The 23455-nt window shown below is 39.6% G+C and overlaps 1 protein-coding gene across 3 annotated transcripts in view; it reads left to right on the forward strand.

The window, feature by feature from the left end:
• Window positions 1-23455, forward strand: part of NRG3 (neuregulin 3) — a 387986-nt gene that overhangs the window by 254119 nt on the left and 110412 nt on the right. For all 3 annotated transcript variants that reach the window (XM_068139980.1, XM_068139979.1, XM_068139978.1), the window contains exon 3: window positions 9500-9573. In XM_068139980.1, coding sequence (XP_067996081.1) covers window positions 9500-9573 — 74 coding nt within the window. The remainder of the gene's footprint in view (window positions 1-9499; window positions 9574-23455) is intronic.

Here is a 23455-nt window from a genome sequence, read left to right on the forward strand (position 1 = left end):
TGAGCTTGTAATATGTCTAGGTGGAACTGGGTAAAGAAACCTATTAGGCTACTTGAAACGTATCCTGCAGAACTATTAGACTACTTGCTAGTGAGTTTGTACTTCTCTTTAGAATTGCCTCACTTATTGGTGCAATTGCCATCTTTAACAAATGACCATTTGAAGGTGAGGTGGGTTCCTACTGAACATTGTGATGGCATCTATAAATCTTACATCATTTTGTCTTTTCTTTATTGAAAGAAATGCCCTCTGGTGCCTGCTGCAGTATTTTAATAATATTTTAGCCAGACCAACTCAGTTAGAAGCAAATGAAGCTGTATTTACAAGCAAAAACTACACTCTACAATGGAAGACAATGAATATGTACAAAATATACAGTATTTACAATATTATACAGATATTTACAATTAGCAAACAACATGAAACCCCCCCCGTTCAAAAGACCCAGGAAGTAGTTCCACTGCCCCCCAAGTCCCCCTGTCCTGAGAAAGAAAGGAGTTGAGAGAGACAGCAGTGGGTTACACCTATCCCAAGGACAGCCAGAAGCACGTTCTCTCTCTCCTGAGCAAAGCAAAACAGCCATCAGGACAGAAGAGAAGAGAATGCAGAATGGGAAGTGTGAATAATTGTTATGATACAGCTCCTCTTATCCCAGACATTCATCCAGTGAATGTGTTCAGAATAATCTCTTGTTTTCCTTTTTACACCCAATAGTGATTTATTTCTATTTTTCTACTTTTCTGCTTGAAATCTGCAGCTAAATTTTAAAGGCATAGCCTAAAACTACCACATTGAGTTACATTTGAAAAATAAAGCACTAGGGCAGAGGCAGTACTATTGCACTGTGCCATGCTTGGCACTGTCAAAGTGTTGTCATAGGTATGTTGGTTTGGTATGGATATATGTGATTAGCTTGTGTTCAACTACTAGAATGAGCAGGCTGTGGTAACTTCCTCCTGGTGCTGGTCAACATTAAAATCTTCCTTCAAAAAGAATATGGAAATTGCAGTTCTGAAGTGTAGTCATTTGCAGATAGGGTTCTGAAAGGTGTTCTGTTAAACATTTTACCCACCTCTATGGAGTTTAATCCAGCTCTTGCAGATTTTAGAGTTAGTATTGGCACTTGGGACTCAGTTTATACAGCAGAGACTGAAAGTTTCCTTCTTTTAGCACTAATGTAACAAAACTAAACATTGCGAAATTTAAATTCTTAAAAGGAAAAACTGTTGATTACATCTATTCACACTTTTATCTTTTCAACAAGATGTTCCTGATACTGATATTTTACTAGATTTGGAGTAGTATATTTTCTTAATGATCCAGGCTTATAACATGAAAAATTTTGGTTGCCTGTCCAGTGCTGTCTGACCTACACAGAGTCATAAAGCACTGTAAGCACTGTTCAGTTGGAGTTAGAATTGTGCATGAACTTTTGAATAGAAGTTATCACTTGTTGACTTCATAGCATTTCATTTGCTAGAACACAGCTGTGAAAAATTGAGAGAAGTGATAATTTTCTAATTGGTATAAGCAAGGATAAATCTCCTGAGATGATGATTTAAAAATATTTAGCGTAATGTAAATGTGACCTTGTGCTTGCCAGCATTGACTGCATGTTCTTGATAACTTTCCCCAGTCTTACTCCAGAAGTTAAAGTGCTCCTCCATACTCCATACCCTGCTCTAGTACAGGTTTTGCTTTCCATACTTTTGTTTAGTAATAATCTCAGAAAGAAGTGTTGCATCTTTGCTGTTTTCATTTCCCCTGTCCATTGGTGTATGTCAAGAGCTAAATATTTGGCAAAACTTTAGAGTACTGTTAGATTGCTTCTACAGATGGATGACTTTTGGCATGTAGGTACTGGTCAGCTGTGGCACCTCCTGGTGTTTTTCTAATGACTGCTCCTGCCAGGTTCTGTTTGTATTGTATTTTGTGTTTCCAGCCATGGGTTTGTGGGGAGTTTTTGTTTGCTTCTTTTGTTGTTGTTGTTGGTTGGTTGGTTGGTTTAGGTTTGTTTGTTGGTTGGTTTGGTTTTGTGATTTTTTTGGTGGGGTTTTTTGTTGGTTTGGGGTGGCTTTTTTGTAGCAAGAGCAGACTAATGCAGCACTATCAGATTTAATTTTTTCCCCAACATGGTAGACTACTGCACTGTGTTATTAAGCTAAGAATGGAGAGGGAAAAATTTCATTTCTGTTCATAACTGAACAAACCAGATGATTCTTGTGATGTCTGTTCTCTAGTCATCCCAATGTGCTTATATTTGATAGTTTCTGAATAGTCTTACTTAAAGGCTGTTCTCCAGCTGAAAGGGAAACAAAGGACTTCAAAACTAGAAATTCTGTTCTTAAAATATATGCTGGAAAATAAATTACAGAGGACAGCAGAGGAACTCATCTCTTGAAATCATAGAATTCATTCTAGCTCAATCACAACTGAACGATATATTTTTATTTTCTTTGAAGCTACATAACAAGATTTGACACAAATAATAGTTGCACAAGCCCAGAGATGGAGGCTCGTGTCAGCTAGACTCCACTCAACACTGCAGTCAAGTGTTTGTCTGTTTTATGCATTTAAAGAAATACATTGGTCGTGTTTGAACAAGCAGCATAAGTTGGTTTGTATAGATCCCGTTGCCACCTGTGTATGTAATTATACAGCACTCACTACTGTTGGAAACACAACTGTTTTCTAGCTACCTGTTGCTGACTTGTAGCTATACCCTCTTCAAGTTCTCACATTCTTGCTACAACAACAACAACAAAAAAAAAAAGGTAAAACCCTTTTGCAATCTTGAATCTGATTGTTGAAACTAAATTAGTCAGTTGCTAAGTTGCTACTTCAAGGTATTATTCATAAGACTTGTATTCAGATATGTGTATTATGGTGGCAAAGGGAAGAATAATTTCGTAAGGATTTCATTACCCTCTGTGGGTGAAAATAATTCTTATTGCATGAAAAAAATAAAGCCTGTGTATTAGTGTGAAATGTTGACCCCCATGGGGATAGGGCACAAGTGAATTTGGTGTCAGTAATACAATAAAATGTTATGTTCAAATAGAAAACCTAACCTGAGATTTAAGTATTGTATTCTGGAATCATAATGTAACAACTAAGGGCTTTGATTAAGTACATGAAGCCCCCTTTTTTTTTTTTTTTGAGGAACACACTGAAAAAACTTAAACCAAACAAACAAAACAACAAAAAAAATCTGCTGTTGAGGGGAGAGAAATTATTATTCTTAGTTCAGGTGCTGCCATAGGTCTGGATGACTTGAATGTTTTTAGTAACATCTCTTGTTAATATTTTGTTTGTTTTTCTGACCTTCTTTTATGAAGGACAGTAAGGAAAACCATCCAGATGTGGAGAGGAATGATAATTCAGTAGTTCCTGAAAAACTTTGGGTGAGGCATTTAAGTCAAATCCACATAACTCCTTTTTAAATGCTAAAAGCCTCATTTAGTTCAGTGATCCCTACAGAGGATTTATAAAATAAAGATTTAGAAATTCAGATCTTACTAAAGTGGCCTCATTTAATTTCTCCAAAGCTTAAGGATTCTGAAACATTGGAGCCAACAAATTAGTTGAAGGCTGTATTAACTAAATATAGGCAATGACTCGGATTTGTAGGTGTGATCTTTAATCTCTATGCTATGTGCCCCAAGGGCAGAATAGTGCTTCCCTGTCATAGAGAGGTACATGGACAATTTACATCCTGAAAAACCAGAGTGAGTTATACCAATACTAAGTAGGATTTTTGAAAAGTCCAATTCAGTTTCTCTACTGATGTTAGACTGTTGCAGCTAGCCTGGTTCTAGACCAAATGATACAGCAAGAAAATTTTCTTGCCCTTCTTTAGTTGGCTTTTCAATATAATTTCCTTTGTTTGCTCTAAGTATTTTGAACAGCTGCATCATTTGAAAAGAAAATTGACTCCTCTTCCCATTTGTGGCCTTGCCTTAAGCTCTTACTGCTAGCAGACTTCATGCACTTCATGGTCCAACACCCACAATCTTTTCCCACACCTAAGGAAAGCCCTTTCCTTTAACAGTTTGCTCACAAGTTGTTGCATGATCCTTTTATGAAACAATCATGTAAAAGGCACGTCAACTTGTGAAAATCATTCCATTGTGAAACTGCAGAAACAGATTTGTCAAGAGAAAATGTCACCTTTCTCAGCACTGTTAGATCTATACTTTGTCTCCTGAGTTCTGCTGTTTCTAGAAAAGTCTCCAAAAAACATTAGCTGGTTTGCTCTTAAAATATTACTTCTGTTTTTTGTTTTATTACAAGATCTATTTGAAGTAAGCTATTACCTGTTAACTTTTTTTGTTCTCTCTCCTGCACCTCCCCAATCTATTTTTGATGAGAAATTGAATATCTCTGATTATTTTTCAAGAACAGTACAAGAGTAGTCCTTCCTAGAACGGTTAATAATCAAGTAATCAGGACATTTCAAGTCTTTAATGTTTCTTTTTTGCACTAAAACCCTAATGTTAATCTCTTCTCATTTGAATGACTGGCCAGCAAAACTGGCTTTTACAAAGGGCTCATTCTCGCTTATGAAAATGTTATGTTATGTACTGTGAAACGTTCTCAGTTGTGATCTAGTCTGTTGAATGCAGGGAGCCTGTTTTCTACTCACAGTAGCACACTGCATGTGTTAAATGACAAGACACCCCATCTGACCTTCAGTGTTAACATTACTTTTTTTTCTTCTCTTGTGAATAAAATACCACATAACTATCACTGAAATGGTTTCCATTTATTCCAGTTAGGGTCGTTCTAGTTGCAGGCAGAGAAGCCTATATTTAGCTAACCTGTGGAGCACAGGAATTATTTTTCATTGCTTATGGCATGATTCAGGCTAGATTGTGGGACAGCCAGATGGCCTGTACAATGTCATGGCTTGCTACAGTGTATTTATTGCATAGCTGGTCCTCTAAACCCAGCCAAAGCATATTACATTCTCTTTGTGATAGTAAATACTTGATTAAAATTTAGACCACTGGAAAATTTTTTGTTGATCACGTTCTGAGATTCCTCTCTTAGAGAATAAATAAGAGAAGCAGTATGTACTCTTACTGACATCCGATCACCATTACAGTGGCTGTAATGGTGGCAAGTAAAAATAATTTGTAACTTATCCAGTGAAATTATTAAATAGCTTATTACAATTAATTAGCATTTTTGAGATTGTAATTTTGTAGCCTTTATAGATAGAAAGAAACATGTGTTGGTCTGGACACTGCAAAAATTGCCTTTTCTTTTACATAGGTGCTGGTAATTACAACTTTTAAGTTCGATACTTCCTGCTTATGGAGCTATAATCAAATTACAGATTTTTATAAATTCATCTTTTGGGCAATGAACTGTTAAGATACTTCTGTTAAATGTCACAAATGACTTTCGGCCTAGGATGTGCTCATTTTCTTCATGCATAGTATTACAGTTTTGTCTTCTTGAGTAGTCTGTTGCTGAGATGAAAAATGCCATTTTCAAAATTTCCATTTCTGAGGAACTCTAATACCTTATAATTGCAAACTCTGGACTTTTTTGCACAGAAGATATTTTATACATGCATGTTGGCATGGTCAAAGGTAATGTGATCACTACACTTAGGGAAGAAAAAGAATTATTCCCATTGGAAATGGGTGAGTACTACCATAGGGAAGGAAGAAAGATATTGGGGGTTCATGGCATTACCATCTTTTATAGCCTCTGCAATTTGCTAGTGCCTCTCTCTCTCTCTCTTCTGCCTTCAGCACATTAATGCCCCTTGAAAACTAAAATGTTTCAGTTTAATGGGAATATGGAGCTCTGTATGGAACTATTTGGGGAAAATATAAGCTGTGTTGATAATAGCTTATTGGCCATAAGCTTTATGTGACCTTCTCTAACTCTTCTAAGTAGGTGCTTTGTAATATCTTCCCTTCTTCTGCTTGCTTTAAATGTGTTTTACTCATCAGTTTGCTGCCTAGGTTTATGGAGGGCTGTGTTATTCCTGTATGTGATGCAGGCATCTATTCAAAACCCCCCTTTACTCCACAAGTACACAAGAAACAATTCTCAGAAATGTCCACAGAAAATGCCTGTGATGTATTTGACTGGAATACATAGATGTAATAATACTAGTTAGTATTAAAAATAGAGATACACTGATTGAATAAATGCTCATACTCTGCATATCTAAGTGCAAATATTCTTGAGTAGAAAGAAAAGAACTTTTCAGCATGATCTAGAGAAAGTATGTTATCAAAGATGTAAAGAACACATGATAAAATAATCTTCATTGAATTTAGCAGATACCATTTGGGGATGTACTGTTCACAAGCATTTTAGCAACTGCATTTTAGCTTTACCTGTGATTCTTTTTATGCCATTTAACCAGAAAGATTTGAAACATTCCATTCATGAAATCATGTTGATGGGTTTTTTTTTCTAGAGCCTAGACAGATACAGTTATTTTAGTGAAAATCTGAATGCAAAATAGATAATTCCATTTTCATACTTACTTTTCAAGGAAGCTGTAATTAGCACTATTTATAGAGTCTTTCACCATGGTTCACTGCATGGCGCATGCATGCAGCACTTCAGAACAGAAGTGATTTCTTGACTGTCCTTTCCATCAGAGGCTGCCAGGATCCCACATGCAGCATCTTATCCTGGTTTCCCTGGTTGCTCTCAGCTTTTTTAATACATCCATAAATATGAATGTGATCATTCACACTTCATATGGCAATGCTGAATGGCCTCAGTTGGAATTTACTGAACTTTTGTGTGAGACGGGGTGGGGGAGGGAGGGTAGGGGTGTTGTGTCTTTCTGGGTTTTTTTTTTGTTTGTTTTTTGTTGTTTCCTGCCCCTAGAGATGTGATGCCAATTAGCAGCATGTGTGAATGTCAGCTATTGTGGGCACAATTTAGGATTGATGGTATGTGCTTTAACAAAGATTATAGGATACCACAACATGATCAGCTCTTATCAAGTTGTAACATAACTGTCAAATGTGGAGTCTACATGACTTTCACAACTGATTACAAAGGTTTGAACTTTGGTGTGATATTGGCAGAGCACTTATCACTATTATTTGGTGTGTTATGAAGGAAACAAGGACAGGGCTGAATTTTTTTTCAGCTGTGGCCAGTGACAGGACAGGGAGCAATGGGTGCAAACTAGAACACAAGAGTTTTTACTTGAACTTAAGAAGAAACTCCTTTGCTTTGATGACAAAATGTTGGAACACGCTGCCCAGGGAGGTTTTAGAGTCTCCTTCTCCAGAGACTTTCAAATCCTGCCTGGACCTGATCTTAATTGTACCTGCGTCAGCAGGGAGGATGAACTAGATGATCTCCAGATGATCTTCCAACCCCTACCATGCTATGGTTCTTGGTTTGGCTTGGCTCCTGACATGATAGGTTATAGACCTCCAAACCTACCCTGACAGGTAATAGTAGCAAAATTTCTTTCCTTGAATTCTGGGATGAGCAGTTAATTAGCTGGACCAAAATTAATTACCTGGACCGTCTGACATCTAGAATAAATGGTGCAAACTGTTTCTGAGCTGTGAAATGAGAGCGTCTAAAGTTTCTGTTCGTTATGGGAAAATGGAGTGATAAAGGAGGCAGAGCTTCTGGCTCAGATGTGCCCTGTTAGCAATCAGAGAGGAAGGGAAGAAAGGTTGTTCCCCCTGGCATGGGTGTAATTGTAGCATTTCTCTGATTGTTTCTGGCTGATTGGTGTTCACACATGCTGATGAACACTTGGTACAGCTCTTCCAGGAGATCCCACTTTGTGACTCTTTATTCTCACATGTAGCATCAAAGTTTTCAGTTGTGAAATTAGGCTATTGATGAATATTGTTATGACTCTCAGAACAAGAGTTTAGCACAGAGGGTTGTAAGTCTGTAGTAGGTTAGTAAGTAATTGATGCAGGTACAAATGCATGTCAAAAAGTTAATGGAAAATGCTAATTCAAAGACAAGACTATCCCCACCCGTATAGGTTGTTCTTAAGCTTTGAAATGAGGTCTACTAAATCTTCTTGAGACTGTGGGGAAGAGTTTCTGTTTGATGTGAGACAACTACTACTATTTCATGATCAAAAGCAAAAGGTATATGCAGCAGTGTCCGAGTATATTGAAACTTCTCAGTTTTTCTGACTAGTGAACAATTTTAATTGAATATTCTGCATTCCTTCTTTGATAACTTATTACCACTGCCATAGGATCTGAATTTATTTTTTTTTCCCTAGTCAATCATTTCATGGATGGGTGAGTACTGGTAGGCAGCTGATTTTTGAAAGTAGCAGTTGGAGAAAGGCCAAAAGGGAGAGGGAGGTCTTGAAATAATATCTATATGGGGGGGGGAGGAGGGTGTTATATCTTTTTCTTACTGTAGACATTTGCTACCTATTTTGGTCCAATGGAAATTGTTATAATTTACACATTTACTGAGAAATGTGCTTACATTGTGAGCTTACATTGAGGTGTATCAATGCTGATGAGATGCTCTTCTCACTGAAGCATTTATTTATTAAAGCAAAAGCTTTTTGAAAGGCATCTTTTAGAGGAAGCCTGAGTGGAAACATTGTGAAGGAGTAGATAACTTCTGCTCCTGACATTATCACATCGTTCAAGCTGCAGCTGTCAATCCTAATGAAAGGTGGTGATGCTGATTTGGGCATATTGTTTATATGATGTGTGAGAGCTATGGGAGATAAGGAGTCCCTGTTGCTATCATTTATAATTAAAGCGTCCATCACTTTTCTCTGAAAAACTGCTTGGCAAATAAATAATTAAAGGTCTGATTCTGATATGCTTAGATGAAATGAGAGTCTGAGTCTTCTGAGAACAGTTCAAATGCAGTAAATGGGATTTCTTCAAAGTAAGGTTTCAAGAGTAATAGTATTAGAATCTCAGTCAAAGCCAGTTCAACTTTAAGGCAGGAGGCTATTCTAGTTTCTGTGCTTCAAAATCTAATCCTCCAGACAAGCAAGGCTGTCCACTTAAAAACAGTGCCTTGAAGTTGTCTATCATGCCTAAATATGTTATCTTAAGCACAATAGAGACTAGTCTTAAAGTTAGTATCTAGGTAAGTATCCTCTGCTTATTCAAACAAAGATAACTAAGTTGTTAATCTGATGGTCGCACAGTAGGAAAGTTTTATAAATCTTTGTGTTACCTAATGAGTTTGCTTTTATTACAAATTCTGCAGAGATTTTTTTCCATGACTGTTTCACTGAATTAATATTTAAATGATGTTTCTTTTCATGGTTTCTAAAATAATCAGAAAGGTTTGAGGGGAATTTTTTGAAATACAAATTATTTCATATGCTTCTGATGTGTTCAATGGTAACCTTGCTTTTGTAATAGTTGGAATAACTGTAAATATGCAAGTCCCTCACAACCTTAGCAGGGAGAATTTCAGATGATTTTACTACCTTGGAATTAACCTTTTACTACCGCATGCGTATGTTTGTCATTTATCCCCTTTTTCTCAGGTGCAAAGAGGGCTACCAGGGAGTCCGCTGTGACCAATTTTTGCCGAAAACCGACTCAATCTTGTCAGATCCAAGTACGTCCAATGTTTTTCTCATATTTTAAAATCTCTGCCGGAGGCTGTTCTTACCATGAGAGATGACCCTTTGCTTATTGTCAGAAAGCGCACTGTGGACCACAGTAGTTGCGTGTAGACAACAGTGTTACTTTTGTTGGTGGGATAAAAACACATCCTCCAGTCTCGCATTTTCATAAAACGCTGCTGCTGCAGCAGGGCAGGTGATTGGAGGACTTGATTCCTTATGATTTTGAATAATTCTGTCCCTGCTTGAATCCTAAATAGTCATGTTTCTCTATCTTTGACTCGAAACCAAATGAAAATACATGAACTAGAAGGAACCCAAATGTCAGCTGTAAAGTGGTTCCTTTATAAGAAAATTAAATCATAATGTCTGACAATGAAGAAGTTATAATCTCCTTGAAAATGTATTATGTTAATTTTTATTCACACACACACACATACACCCCCCCTTACAAGTGAAGTTGCTCAGTATATACAAAGGAAAGATTTGCTTTCAGGTAGCAATGTGGAGACCAAGTAACTTTGTATGGCACTGCCCAGTATACGTTAAAATAGCCTCTGCCTGTATCTTCTACTACTCCACTCTTGTCCTTTTTAAATTCTGTTGACTAACAAAACTATCTCAAAAATATTCTCAAAGATGAATTTATTGGAAGTGAATCCATTTCCTAATTAGTGTTGTTTATATTAACATCAAAGGGTCATATCCAATCTCTTGCTTTTGTTCTTATAGCTGGAAGGTGTAGCGTGTTAAGTCTTCTGGGTTTGGGTGCTCTTCAGCATTTTATTTGAGTTGCTTGGTTTATTCTTTTTTGAAGGATAATGCTTGTTATTTCAGTCTTTCTGGTGCTTTCCTGTGTTGTTTTTTTCATGTGAAACCCTCTTGCCAAAGACACATTGTGTTGTTTAGATCCCATTATATTTGCTTTGTATTTAGTTTAGCTTTTCTTGTTGCTTGACCTTTAAAGGATAGGCAGATTTTGCCTCTCCCAAGTTGTTTGTGCATGTGTCGACAGAGAAGTTGTGTAAACATTAAGGAAAAGGGTACTTTATATCCTAAAAGTGGGGGGAGACAATCACTTAGCCATAGGACAGGGTTGTACCTCCCTAACTTGTTTATTAACAGGGGCCTCTAGCTCTCCTCTCTCAAGTGGAGGTGAAATTCATACAGATACAAAACAACGTCCAGAAAAGATTCCTAGATTAAACTGCATCTAGCAAGACCAAAACCCCTACAGTGTTCGTGTACTGCAGGCAGTACTGCTGATTCTTTGCAGCATTGTGTTGATAGCACAGATTTGTTTATCTTTACTTGGGAGCTGCCTACTTACTGTGGTTGTTTTTTGACTGTGCTGTTTCTGTAAAATTGTTCAGCCACGTGATCCTGCTCAGTAAGCTAAGGTTCGGCTGAAATGTCTTTTATACATCTTCTGATTACATAGACAAGTTTATTTTATTGATTCTTTAATTCAAAATTATATTATTTATGGTATGTAAGAGCAGGGGACCTTGGCTTGATACCAGTGTTGATCCACTGGAGATGTGTGTATTTAAAAGAGGAAAAGCTTCTGTTCAGATGCACTTCTGTGTGTTGGCAGAAAGAGACACTTCTGTGTGTGTGAGTGCATATGCACTTGTTCTGAAAGGGAGGTGTTAGAAACTTTCTGTTGCAGCTGGACAGTGACTACATGAACACTTTCCTCAGGAGTTAAATTAGTAATGTATTTATCTTCCTTCTGGAGGGGAATGAATGCCATGATGATAATCGGCACTCATGGCAGAAATATTTGCTATTTGCCTAACCTGAGAAGCGTCAAAAGTATTTGATGCAGTAGTCAAGCACCATATGATCATCTCTAAGGGCTCTGGTCTATCTTTGCAAAAACTTCATTTTATGGTTGAATATGTCTAGGAAGAGAACTGCTCAAAGATAGTAAAGGGTGAATTTGGAGATGGCTTCAGAAAGAGGAAATTTTTTTTTAAATGCAAGGTTTAATTTCCCAAGGTTGAACACTCAGGTGAGTGCTCTTGCATCTGGACTGTCTGTAGCCAACACTGGCTAGCTTCAGTCAAGCTGTACAAACAAGTCCAGTGCATTGAGTTTTGTTGAATTGCTTAAGGTCTCAATAGTAAATGTGTTCATAACTGCCAGTGATGCATCTGATAACAATATTTAGCTTGTCTGAAGTTTACATGCATGAAATACTGAAGTAGTATGTTTTTAATCTTATGTTGATGTGATGGCACAGGTTACATTTTCAGTTGTCATTAAATGGGAAGTGAATCTGGACCACAGTCACTGGGAAAAGAGCAAAAATATTATCTTCGGATTGTTAGTTATTTACATGCACAAGAAACATTTTGGTTTGTGTTTTGTTTTGTTCTGTTTTAAATTGCCCTCTAAAACTAACCAAGCTTGTTGAGCATGGCTATTCCCTGAGGTTCCACAGTGACAGATAATGTGAAATGGTTCTGCATTATTTTTAACAGTATCAGGTGAAACCCATCTTCTTGCCTCATTTTAAGTGTGTTTAGGCAAGTTTTGACTTCACATCACAGATACAAATACAAATTATATAATACTTACACAGATCAATGCATGCTGAATCATGTACATATAGAGTGATTAAACTAAATGATGAAGATAGTTAAGACTCTGGTTTGAGGAAATCATTTGAAACTACCTGATGGTGCTTCAGAGTTCCTGAATTGGCATCTATGGCTTCTTGCAGTCAGATCTGCCACCTGCTACCTTTCTTTAGCTCAAATTTAGAATCAAAGTTGTAGGAAAACAGATATAGGGCACACATAGAACAAGGTCAAAACATCCCAAACGCAGGCCCTTCTACTGGGCCTGTTAACAGCTTCCACTTTCAAATGCAAGTAGTTTGAAAAGAAGTTTGATTGTGGTGAGAAAGAAACCTTCCTAAGTCATGGGAGCCTCAAGGAATCTCACAACATTAATGATGTCACCAGTAAGGGAAGAGGCTGCATGATAGTTCAACCCATGCTCACAGTAACTGTCAAGAGGAGGGAATCTGGCAGCCCTGCTAACACTGGGCAGGACAAGTCTGTGAACTCTTAGTCATGTTCTCCTCCTTCTATGGCAGAAGTATTAGTGGGACAGAGAAAAGAACAAGTGGTCACATGCCTAGAACAAAAGAATAGGAGTACACTTGAAACATCACTTTGGCTTTCTTCATCTGGGCTAACTTCTTTGTAATTGCAGTTCATAGCAGTGTTAGAGCACTTACATTTTCAGCATTGGAAACATAACTTTGATGTAACTTTATCCAAAAGTCATTTTTCAGTAGTCCCATGTGTATCTATAGGATTGGGAACTTACACACAGCACAAACTCTACAAATGTACTCATATACTATCCTTTATAGTGTTCTGGAGTAGACCTGCCTGGCCCAAAGAGTCTTGAAAGGTAAGTTGTATATAGGCTGTGGGTATCACTTTTTATCAGTGCTTATACTGAGGCAAAGTATAGTCTTTAAAGCTTCAACAAAATGGTGAACAAGACTTTGAGAATGGGCTTGTCACATTACCTCCTTTTACCAAACTGTCAAACCAAAAACAACTGTTTTGTTCTTAATTTAGCATTGAAAGCTACTTTCTTATGCTAAAAGTGTGTTCTATAATTTGCACTATTGATTTTGTGTGTCATATTAACATCCAAGTTGTCCCATTTGACCTCAGAAGGTTATGTGAAGAGGGATCCCTTACGAAATATTGGGAATGTTATCAGATTATTTTTCAAAAGAAATGCATTATTTTCTGAAAGAAGAAAAAAAGGATGCGGAGCTTATAGGTCATTAGGCTAGTGCAGTCAGCCCCATCATGTAATTCCTTGCATAAACTGATCATACTTCATTTGTAAACTACTTATAAAACTAGTCACTAGAAGCAGATTTTATTTACCGTCCCTTCTGTAAGGGTTTCAAGACTTTTTTTCCCATTCTAAATTTATGCATTGCCCAAAGTTATCATTATGTTCTTTGTTGAAATGTCCACTGTATTTCTACATTGATTCCGCCCCCCGCCCCCATCATTTTCCTCCATGTTATACATTTGGGTCTGTTAAGCTGCCTTTTTCAAATGTCAAATGTCTTGTTCCTATAGAGCTAGCTATAGCCTGTGGTCTTATAATACTTTAACCTGTGACAGCATGGCACACATCATGTTTCTTTCTGAACCTTATCAAAGAGAAAGCTGCAAGAGTCATGCCTGGAATCTGCTGTTGCTCATTCTTCGATTACCTCTTTATGTAACAGAGGATCAAAACCTCTCTTCTGGAAGTCTGGGACTGTAAATAATTAAAACTCCAGATAGTTTAAAAAGGAAAAAAACTTTTCCCCAGAAATGTGTTAGAAACTATAAGACCCACACTTACCTCTTAACAAAAAAAAAAACAAAACCCACCAAAACTAAAACCACCAAAACCAAACCAACCAACCAAACCGAAGCAAAAACCCCACTCAACAACGACAACAACAGAAAGCAGAAAAGCTGTGCTATTTGCATCCTGTCTGCTTTTTTTATTTGTAAGATCATGAAATAATTTAGGTTGAAAGAGAACTCTGGTGATTCAGCCTCCTGCTTTCAGCAGAGCTGGCTTTGTAGTTTCTGCTAACTGCATTGGACACCACAAAGGTAGCCTGTAAAGGGCTGTTATTGGATTGGAGAAAAGCACATCACAGTAGTGAAATATTTATAAAATATATTTTCATACAATTTCAATAAAAACCAAAAGTTCTAAGTCTTCTTCAGAAGAGTATGAGATTTTCTGGAATCTGATTTTCTATATTGTTTTTCTTTTCCTACTTAACCATTCTGAATTTCTCAACATCTCTCTTGAATCTGTTTTTCCTCCTATTTTAATTTCTAAGAGGTGTAGGAGACAATACAGTTTTGCTATTGGAATGACTTTGAAGGCTGGATGTAGGTAAGGGCAGTTACGAATCAAAGACAGGTTAGAGAAAATAGGGTGATTAGCCAAAGGTGGATCTCTGACTTTCATGCAGGACAAGTTCTTCTATAACAGATCTAACACTGTGCTTATTTAACCCCAGATGCACTCTGTAGAATCTGTATCTAAATCAGATATTTTTGGCTTAACTTTGACTTTAAAAGCTTTTCAAACCGTTCTGCAGTAATTATGTCATCTGTTTTGTGTTCAAAAAAGGCATATGGAGGAAGTGGCTGCAGACCAAGTTTCTTTTGTAGCAATTGGCATTTTATGCTGTCTTACCAATCTATTTGCAAAGAAGAGTGCCATGTCAACTGTGTGTTCACAGGATAACAATTATTAACACTGCCCTAGAATATTAAGCTTCAGCAAAAATGAAAGAATCAAAGGATGGTATTTTATTGCCTTGTAAAATTAGATTTTAAGAGCAACATGGTGACAACAGTCAAGTGAAGTTCCCAAAAACGGCAAGTCAGTATAAGACCTATTAGCATCCAGCAAAGGGATGATATTTCTGTTAACTATGGTTTCTTAATAGGGATATATAAACATCATTCCTCCAGTTCAAATGCATCACAAATTAACCTAGATTAATGCTGATGCTTTAATGACTGAAAGGAAGGAAGGAGGGAAGGAAGGAATTGCCTTAATAGAAATAGCAATATAGGAGAAAAGCTACACAGTCATTTCAGGAGTTTTAATTAATTCATCTATAGATGAGAAAAGATGCATCACATGTGAGAGAGGCTGGGGAATACAAAATCTCAGCAAGGTAAAATAAGAAAGAAAAGATCCTTGCGGAAGGGGCAAGGGGTATCTTTTTTCTTCTTGTTTGATCAAATATGGGTAGAGACCTCAGGATACAGGCTGCAAAAGATGATGTGCTTTCAAGTTTGAGTTGTACTGAAGCTGGAAATTTTTATTTTGTGTGAATCTTACTGGTTTATTTGGTTTGGTCTTTTTTTTTTTTCTTTTTTTTTCTTTTTTTTTTTTTTTTCCCTTTAAAATAGGAACTTAGACTTCATTCTGCAGAAATGGAATGACATTACATTAGTGAATTGGTTCACCAGCGTTACGTGGAAGCTTGAATTTGTTCATTGTCACAACATACTGAAAAGTTACTGAAATCACAGATTTGCTGCTAATGCAGTAGGCAGTAAAAATCACACTTAAAGTCACCATAAGTTTTGATAACAAAATTGTTTCTTACAATCTTAAAACCAAAATGTAAATGTATAGGAAGCAGCTGGAAGTAATATTTGTTTTGAGAGGTAAGTGACTTGTACAGAATGTGCAGTGTAGATGTTGTTCAATGCTATTATTTTTTTTCTGTCAGTACTGCAAAATAGATTTTGAAATTCACAAGTGTACTGATCATCTTCCTCCTTTTAATGTAGAGGGGTGAATATTTTAAATTACTTCTTAGGTTCTAGGTTTGTATTGCTCCTCTCAAGTAAAAACAACAACACTGCTACTATGAGAGCTGCTTCCAAACAGCATTACATTGATTTTTTTTTTTTCTCATTACTTTTGTGAGCAATAACAGAACTCGTTTTTCCCTACTTTCATTGAAGTCCTAGCTCTTTTAGAAAAACAAGCAGCAATGAGTTTGCACAACTCCCCCACCCACCACCTGGCTTGCTTTCTGGAAAGATTAAAGGGGGGGGTTAGCAGTTGATTTCCATCACAGGCTCTTCAGGAGAGACAGGCAAGGAAGAAGGGGTGGAGGGGTGGCCCTGTACATCAGGGAGGCACTAGATGCCATTGAGATGGAGATTAGGGATGATTGGGTTGAGTGCCTGTGAGTAAGAATTAGAGGGAAGGCCAACAGGGCTGACATCCTGGTTGGAGTCTGTTATAGACCACCTAGCCAGGAGGAGGATGTTGATGAGTCATTCTATAGGCAGCTTAAGGCTGTCTCAAGATCGCCTGAACTTTTTCTCATGGGTGACTTCAACTTGCCTGATATCTGCTGGGATCTTAACATAGCAGAGAAGTGGCAGTCTAGGAGGTTCTTAGAATGCATGGAGGACAGCTTCTTATCCCAGGTGCTGCGAGAGCCTACCAGGGGCAAAGCTATGCTTGACCTCCTCTTCACCAATAGGGAAGAGTTGATGGGTGATGTGGTGGTCGGAGGGTGCTTAGGGGCCAGTGACCACGAGATAATTGAATTCCCATTATTTGGTCAAGCTAAGAGGGGTAGCAAGAAGACCTCCACTCTGGATTTCCGGAGGGCGGACTTCAGGCTATTCAAGGAACTAATTCAGAGGGTTCCTTGGGATAAAGCCCTTAAAAACAAAGGGGTCCAGGAGAGCTGGTCCTACTTCAAGGAAGAACTGTTGAAGGCTCAGGGACAGGCTGTGCCAATGTGCCAGAAGATGGGCCGCCGGGGCAGACAGCCAGCCTGGATGGTTCATGAACTTTTAATGGAACTAAGGGAAAAAAAGAGGGTGTATCACCTTTGGAAGAGAGGGGAGGCAACCCGTGAAAAATTTAAAGATGTTGCTAGGTCTTGCAGGAAGAAAATTAGGGAGGCAAAAGCGCACTTGGAGCTTAGTCTGGCTTCTGCTGTGAAGGACAACAAAAAGTCCTTCTATAAATACATTAATAGCAAGAGGAAGGGCAGAGACAACCTCCACTCCTTGGTGGACACGGAGGGGAACGTTGTGATAAGGGATGAGGAAAAGGCAGAGATACTTAACACCTTCTTTGCCTCAATTTTTACTAGCAGGACAGAATGTCTTCCAGACAGCTGGCCTGCAGAGCTGGCAGAAGGAGCCAGGGAGCAGCATAGTTTTCCACTGTTCCAAAATGGGGTAGTTGGTGATCTGCTCAGCCGCCTGGATCCCCACAAGTCCATGGGACCAGATGGGATCCATCCTAGGGTGCTGAGGGAGCTGTCAGATGAGCTGGCCAAGCCGCTCTCCATCATTTTTCAGCAGTCCTGGCTCACTGGAGATGTCCCAGAGGACTGGAAGCTGGCCAACGTGGTGCCCATCCACAAGAAGGGCCGGTTAGATGAGCCAGGGAATTACAGGCCTGTCAGCCTGACCTCAGTGCCAGGCAAGATCATGGAACAGGTCATCCTGAGTGCAATAACACAACACTTACAGGATGGCCAAGGGATCAGGCTCAGCCAACATGGATTTAGGAAGGGCAGGTCCTGCCTGACCAACCTGATCTCCTTCTACGAGCAGGTGACCCGCCTGGTGGATGTGGGGAAGGCTGTGGATGTAGTTTACCTGGACTTCAGCAAGGCCTTTGACACCGTCCCCCATAGCAAACTCCTGGCCAAGCTGTCAGCCCATGGCTTGGACAGCAGCACTCTGAGCTGGGTTAGGAACTGGCTGGATGGCTGAAACCAGAGAGTGGTGGTGAATGGTGTCACATCCAGCTGGCGGCCAGTCAGTAGTGGAGTCCCCCAGGGATCAGTGCTGGGCCCCATCCTCTTTAACATCTTTATTGATGATCTGGATGAGGGCATTGAGTCAATCATCAGTAAATTTGCTGATGACACCAAGCTGGGGACAGGAGTTGATCTGCTAGAGGGTAGAGAGGCTTTGCAGAGAGACCTCGACAGGCTGGACAGATGGGCAGAGTCCAACGGCATGAGATTTAACACATCCAAGTGCCGGGTTCTGCACATTGGCCACAACAACCCCATGCAGTGCTACAGGCTGGGGTCAGAGTGGCTGGAGAGCAGCCAGGCAGAGAGGGACCTGGGGGTGCTGGTTGATGGTAGGCTGAACATGAGCCTGCAGTGTGCCCAGGTGGCCAGGAGGGCCAATGGCATCCTGGCCTGCATCAAGAACAGTGTGGCCAGCAGGAGCAGGGAGGTCATTCTGCCCCTGTACACTGCACTGGTTAGGCCACACCTGGAGTACTGTGTCCAGTTCTGGGCCCCTCAGTTTAGGAAGGATGTTGACTTGCTGGAGCGTGTCCAGAGAAGGGCAACGAAGTTAGAGAGGGGCTTGGAACACAAGCCCTATGAGGAGAGACTGAGGGAGCTGGGGCTGCTTAGCCTGGAGAGGAGGAGACTCAGGGGTGACCTTATTGCTCTCTACAACTACCTGAAGGGGGGTTGTAAACAGGCAGAGGTTGGTCTCTTCTCCCAGGCAGCCAGCACCAGAACAAGAGGACACAGTCTCAGGCTGCGCCAGGGGAAGTTCACGCTGGAGGTCAGGAGGAAGTTTTACACAGAGAGAGTGATTGCCCATTGGAATGGACTGCCCGGGGAGGTGGTGGAGTCGCCGTCACTGGAGGTGTTCAGGAGGAGACTTGACAGGGTGCTTGGTTACATGGGTTAGTTGATTAGGCGGTGTTGGGTGATAGGTTGGACGTGATGATCTTGAAGGTCTCTTCCAACCTGGTTTATTCTATTCTATTCTATATTTCTGTTTTAAATGAATTGTCAGTTGCTACTAAATTCATGTCTGTCTTTATTTAGTATTAGCTAAAATAAAATTTAATTAAGAAGACAGAGATGTTTATTTGGAAAATGTAGAAAATTTCAGTCCGAATTTGACCAAAATCCTTTTTTCAGTTTTAAAGGAACATTGTTTCTTCTCTGTTTTCTCTCCTCCTTGAAGACAAGAATGCATTAGCATCTGGTTACTCAACATTACACTCAGGGTGCCACTCCTATTGCCAATATTTGCCTCATTGGAGGGCTGGCTGCTGTCAAGCAGAGCAAGGTGAAAAGTTGCCCATCTCAGCTCATGCATCTCAAGACTGTTGATGTGGGCCAAGGGCACTGAGCTCTGTGTGCCCCTGGGCATCTCACTAACTTCTCTGATACTCACTTTGACGTGTCTGTTTTACACAGCGGTCGGAGAAGCAGCAAGCCTGGATGTGTCCACAGATCTTCCCACTTATGAGAGTCCTTTCCACTCCTGAAAGTGACCCTAGACAGTGTGGATTACCCCTGTGTGAGCCAGGGATTGGGATTTCCCCCTTTGGCTCAGGCCCAGGATCTAGCATGGCTCTATCCCATAGTGATGACTGAGGATCTTTCTATAAGCTGTAGATGCTAGAAATCAAGAAGGAAATTAGAACCACCCCATGGAGAGGAGTTTGAAGGCTGCCATTCCAGACTACAATTGATCTGTAAAACTGTAAATCTTGCATCTTGTTAAAGAATTTCTTGGTCTTTGTGTAGTGATTTTAGCACGTGTATTTTAAGGAAATTTACCATATGATGGCAAAAACACTCCACTATGGCTTGTTACATAACCGCCACAGCAGATGGCTGTGAAGTGAGGTTACAGTCTTATGTAAGGGACAGAGCTGTGAACTGCATTTTCCTGCCGACAAGCCTGCTCTGCTCCAAGTGCTGGGTTCACCTCAGTGCCTTAATGAGAGGGGGTGCAGCACTTTTGCTAAACAAGCACCTTCTGAAGTGATGAGCTCTGAAACATCAACTTCTCCTATCTGCTTCTCTTACAAACACATTCTGATTTCCTAAATCTGCTGTTGGCCATCCCATGTCTGAAAAACTGCAAATATAAATATAGTTTGAAGTATGTGTTCTGTGGCACTCTGGAAGTGTCTTAGTCTGTTGATCTGAGTATCTAACCTTTCTGATTTGCATAATCTTCATACTGATGTTATGCTACTCTTGGTGTCAATCTCCCACTGTTGTTCAGAAGGACCTCTGTAATTGTGTCTGGATGGACAAGGTGAAATCAATCATTTGGTTTCTTAGATCACATTTACAGGCCTTCTAAAAGGAAAATTCAGCAGTGCAGCAACCACAATTCTTTCATGCTCACAGAGAAAAGTATAAGCAAAGATGGGTGATGACAAGATAACACGTAGGAAAATTGCACAAAATAAGACAGAGCTCTAACTAAAAGGCATTCATTAAATTGGGTTCAGTTGTCCAAATAACATTTCACTTTAGCAATACTATTTTGCTTTATTTCAGTGATTTAATCACACTTTTGATGTTAAATGATCTTTGAGGTCTTTTCCAACCTTGGTGATTCTGTGAAATGCCTCAGGATTGGTTGAGTATAAGTCTAGGTTTCATAAAGATGTCATAGACTGTTGCAGAAGCTAGTAAAAACACATGAAGAAAACTGATGGGTTTCTCTTACTGGCAACTGATCTACCTTTGAATGTATCTACTTAATATTAGTTCAAAGTTTGAATGTTGTGTCTTACCTTCTCTTATGAATGGTTCTCTGTTAAAAGGACTCTAGTAACAAATGCAGCAATGCACGTGCAAATAAATGACAAAGCTGCACGATGCCTGATATTATGGTCTGTCCAGAAGATAGATATATGACTGTTAGTAATAAATATCAGGAAGACAAATTTTGCTCTGTTTCTTACATGCACAAAGCTCAAAATCAGTCCAACACGCACAAACTGTCTTATGATTGAAGACATTAAGGGAGAGAAATAAATTTCCTCTGAGAAGTTTTCTGCTGAGTGTGCTGATCATCTTTCTAAAACTAATTCCTTGTAAGAGTCTCTGTGTTCTTACCTGATCTTTACTCTTTGCATCAAGTCCATACTCCTCTACAAGAATGCTTATTAAGGCAACATCCTTATTAAGGGTGCTTATTATAATTGTTGGACTTTTCACTTCACTTGGAGCTTTTACCTGTGTTGATCCAGCTTATTTGAACAATCTCTGCTTTTTAAGAAAAGCCTGTAGTAAGTGTATTGTTCAGTATTAATGCAGTAAGTGCTCTGTGCTTTTGTGAAGGCCAGATGCTTTGGTGGTAATATGTGTGTATACATATCTTCCTAGGATAATGGCAATCTTATTGAAAACATTAGGGCTTAGCATTACTATGAGTTTGATTATCACATCACAGTAATAATTTTCTTCCTAAAAGATAGAACTGAGATTCCTGAAGGCATCTTCAGGATCATTTCTTAGGCCATAACAATCATACTTGGCAACAGCCATTTCTGGTTAAAGTGTTACTATGCAAATACAGCAATTTATGAAATTCCTATTCCCTGAATCAAAAAAGATCAGATAGTGTCACTGAAACTGTTGAATATGTTATAAATAAATCCCTCAAGATTGCATTTTCGTATCATGGCTTTTATTCCATGTATGAGTTCACTTTTACTGTGTTGACCATTGAGGGCTTGAAATTGCCAACTATGAGGCTATGTATCCCAGCCCTAATAGTTCTATGATTCTATGATCCTTTTCATTTTTTTTCCATGATAAATTTGAGTGTGGAAATGGTTTCTTAAAGGACAAAATATCACAGTATAACTAAGGTTGGAGGAGACCTCGAGGATCATCGAGTCCAACATGTCACCACAGACCTCATGACTAGACCATGGCACCAAGTGCCACGTCTAATCTCCTCTTGAACACCTCCAGGGATGGTGACTCCACCACCTCCCTGGGCAGCCCATTCCAATGACGAACGACTCGCTCGGTGAAGAACTTTCTCCTCACCTCAAGTCTAAACCTTTCCTGGCAGGAGACTGTGTCCCCTTGTTCTGGTGCTGGTTGCCTGGCAGAAGAGACCAACCCCTTCCTGGCTACAACCACCTTTCAGGTAGTTGTAGAGGGCAATGAGGTCACCCCTGAGCCTCCTCTTCTCCAGGCTAAACAATCCCAGCTCCCTCAGCCTCTCCTCATAGGGCTTGTGCTCAAGGCCTCTCACCAGCCTTGCTGCCATTCTCTAGACACGTTCAAGTGTTTCGATGTCCTTCTTAAACTGAGGGGCCCAGAACTGGACACAGTACTCAAGGTGTGGCCTAACCAATGCAGAGTACAGAGGCACAATGACTTCCCAGCTCCTGCTGGCCACACTATTCCTGATGCAGGCCAGGATGCCATTGGACTTCTTGGCCACCTGGGCACACTGCTGGCTCATGTTTAGGTGGCTGTCGATCAGTACCCCCAGGTCCCTCTCTGTTTGGGAGCTCTCCAGCCACTCTGACCCCAATGAATCAGTGTTGTTCTAGGAGCAAACCAAAGAACAGATCATAACAGGCAGTTCTTGATGAGATATTGGGAAGATTTGATTCACTTCCACCCTTTTCAGAGCATACCCTTCTCACAGGGCTTCTGGCTCTTTGCTCTTGCTGCAAGTACCTCCTTGCCATGGAGCACAAGTCCAATTGCTTGCTGTCATCATCAGTCACATGGTAAGAAGGGGCCTGGGAAAAAAAGCAAGTTTCCTTCATTACTTTCATTAAGAGGCTGAATAACAGGTTTGACAATCTAGCCCTGAATGGTCATGATAAGAAAACAGTCCTGAAATTCTGAATGAATATAATAGCCAACCTCTGCCTGTCATTGCCCAGTTGATTTTATTTTATTTTTTTAAGTGCTTCTGCTCTTTGAACATGTTTCCATCTTCTGTAGCCATTTTAGCATCTCGGCTGCCGTATCATTATCAAAATGAGTGTGCTACGTATCCTGCTGTTTAAGGTACCAGTTGTCCTTTTCTTGGCCCTATGGTATTTTTTTCATTTTTTTTTTTCCTTACCGTCTAATTTGACATACCTGCTTTATTACTTTGACCAACAGAGGGGCTTTTTCCATTCAGCAACTTAATTACATTTCTCTTAGTGACTCTTCACACTGTGCTAATCTCTTTTTCCTACTCAACATCTGCCACGTGCTTTCACTGTGATTTCTTCCCTCATTGCCATTGCGTTTGGCCTTCACTCCTGCTCTGAAGCCAAGGTTTGACTCCCTGCTCTGTTTGGTCTGCTTCCCCTCTTCCAGATAAATGCCTAGGTCACAGATTGCTTTTAATGTGCTCTCTGGTGTGTCTCATTTAAGCTTCCCTTTCTTCCTTATATATAATTTTTACTTTTGCCACATAATAGAATAAAAAAAAAAATGCAATTTGCAGCTTAATTTAGTGCCCAAAATGTTCTTTACATATAGTGAACAGACGTCCATATTCC

This window comes from Melanerpes formicivorus, unplaced genomic scaffold, assembly GCF_026170545.1.
Source record: "Melanerpes formicivorus ecotype bairdi unplaced genomic scaffold, bMelFor1.0.p_v2 SCAF_6, whole genome shotgun sequence".
Lineage (NCBI taxonomy): Eukaryota > Metazoa > Chordata > Aves > Piciformes > Picidae > Melanerpes > Melanerpes formicivorus.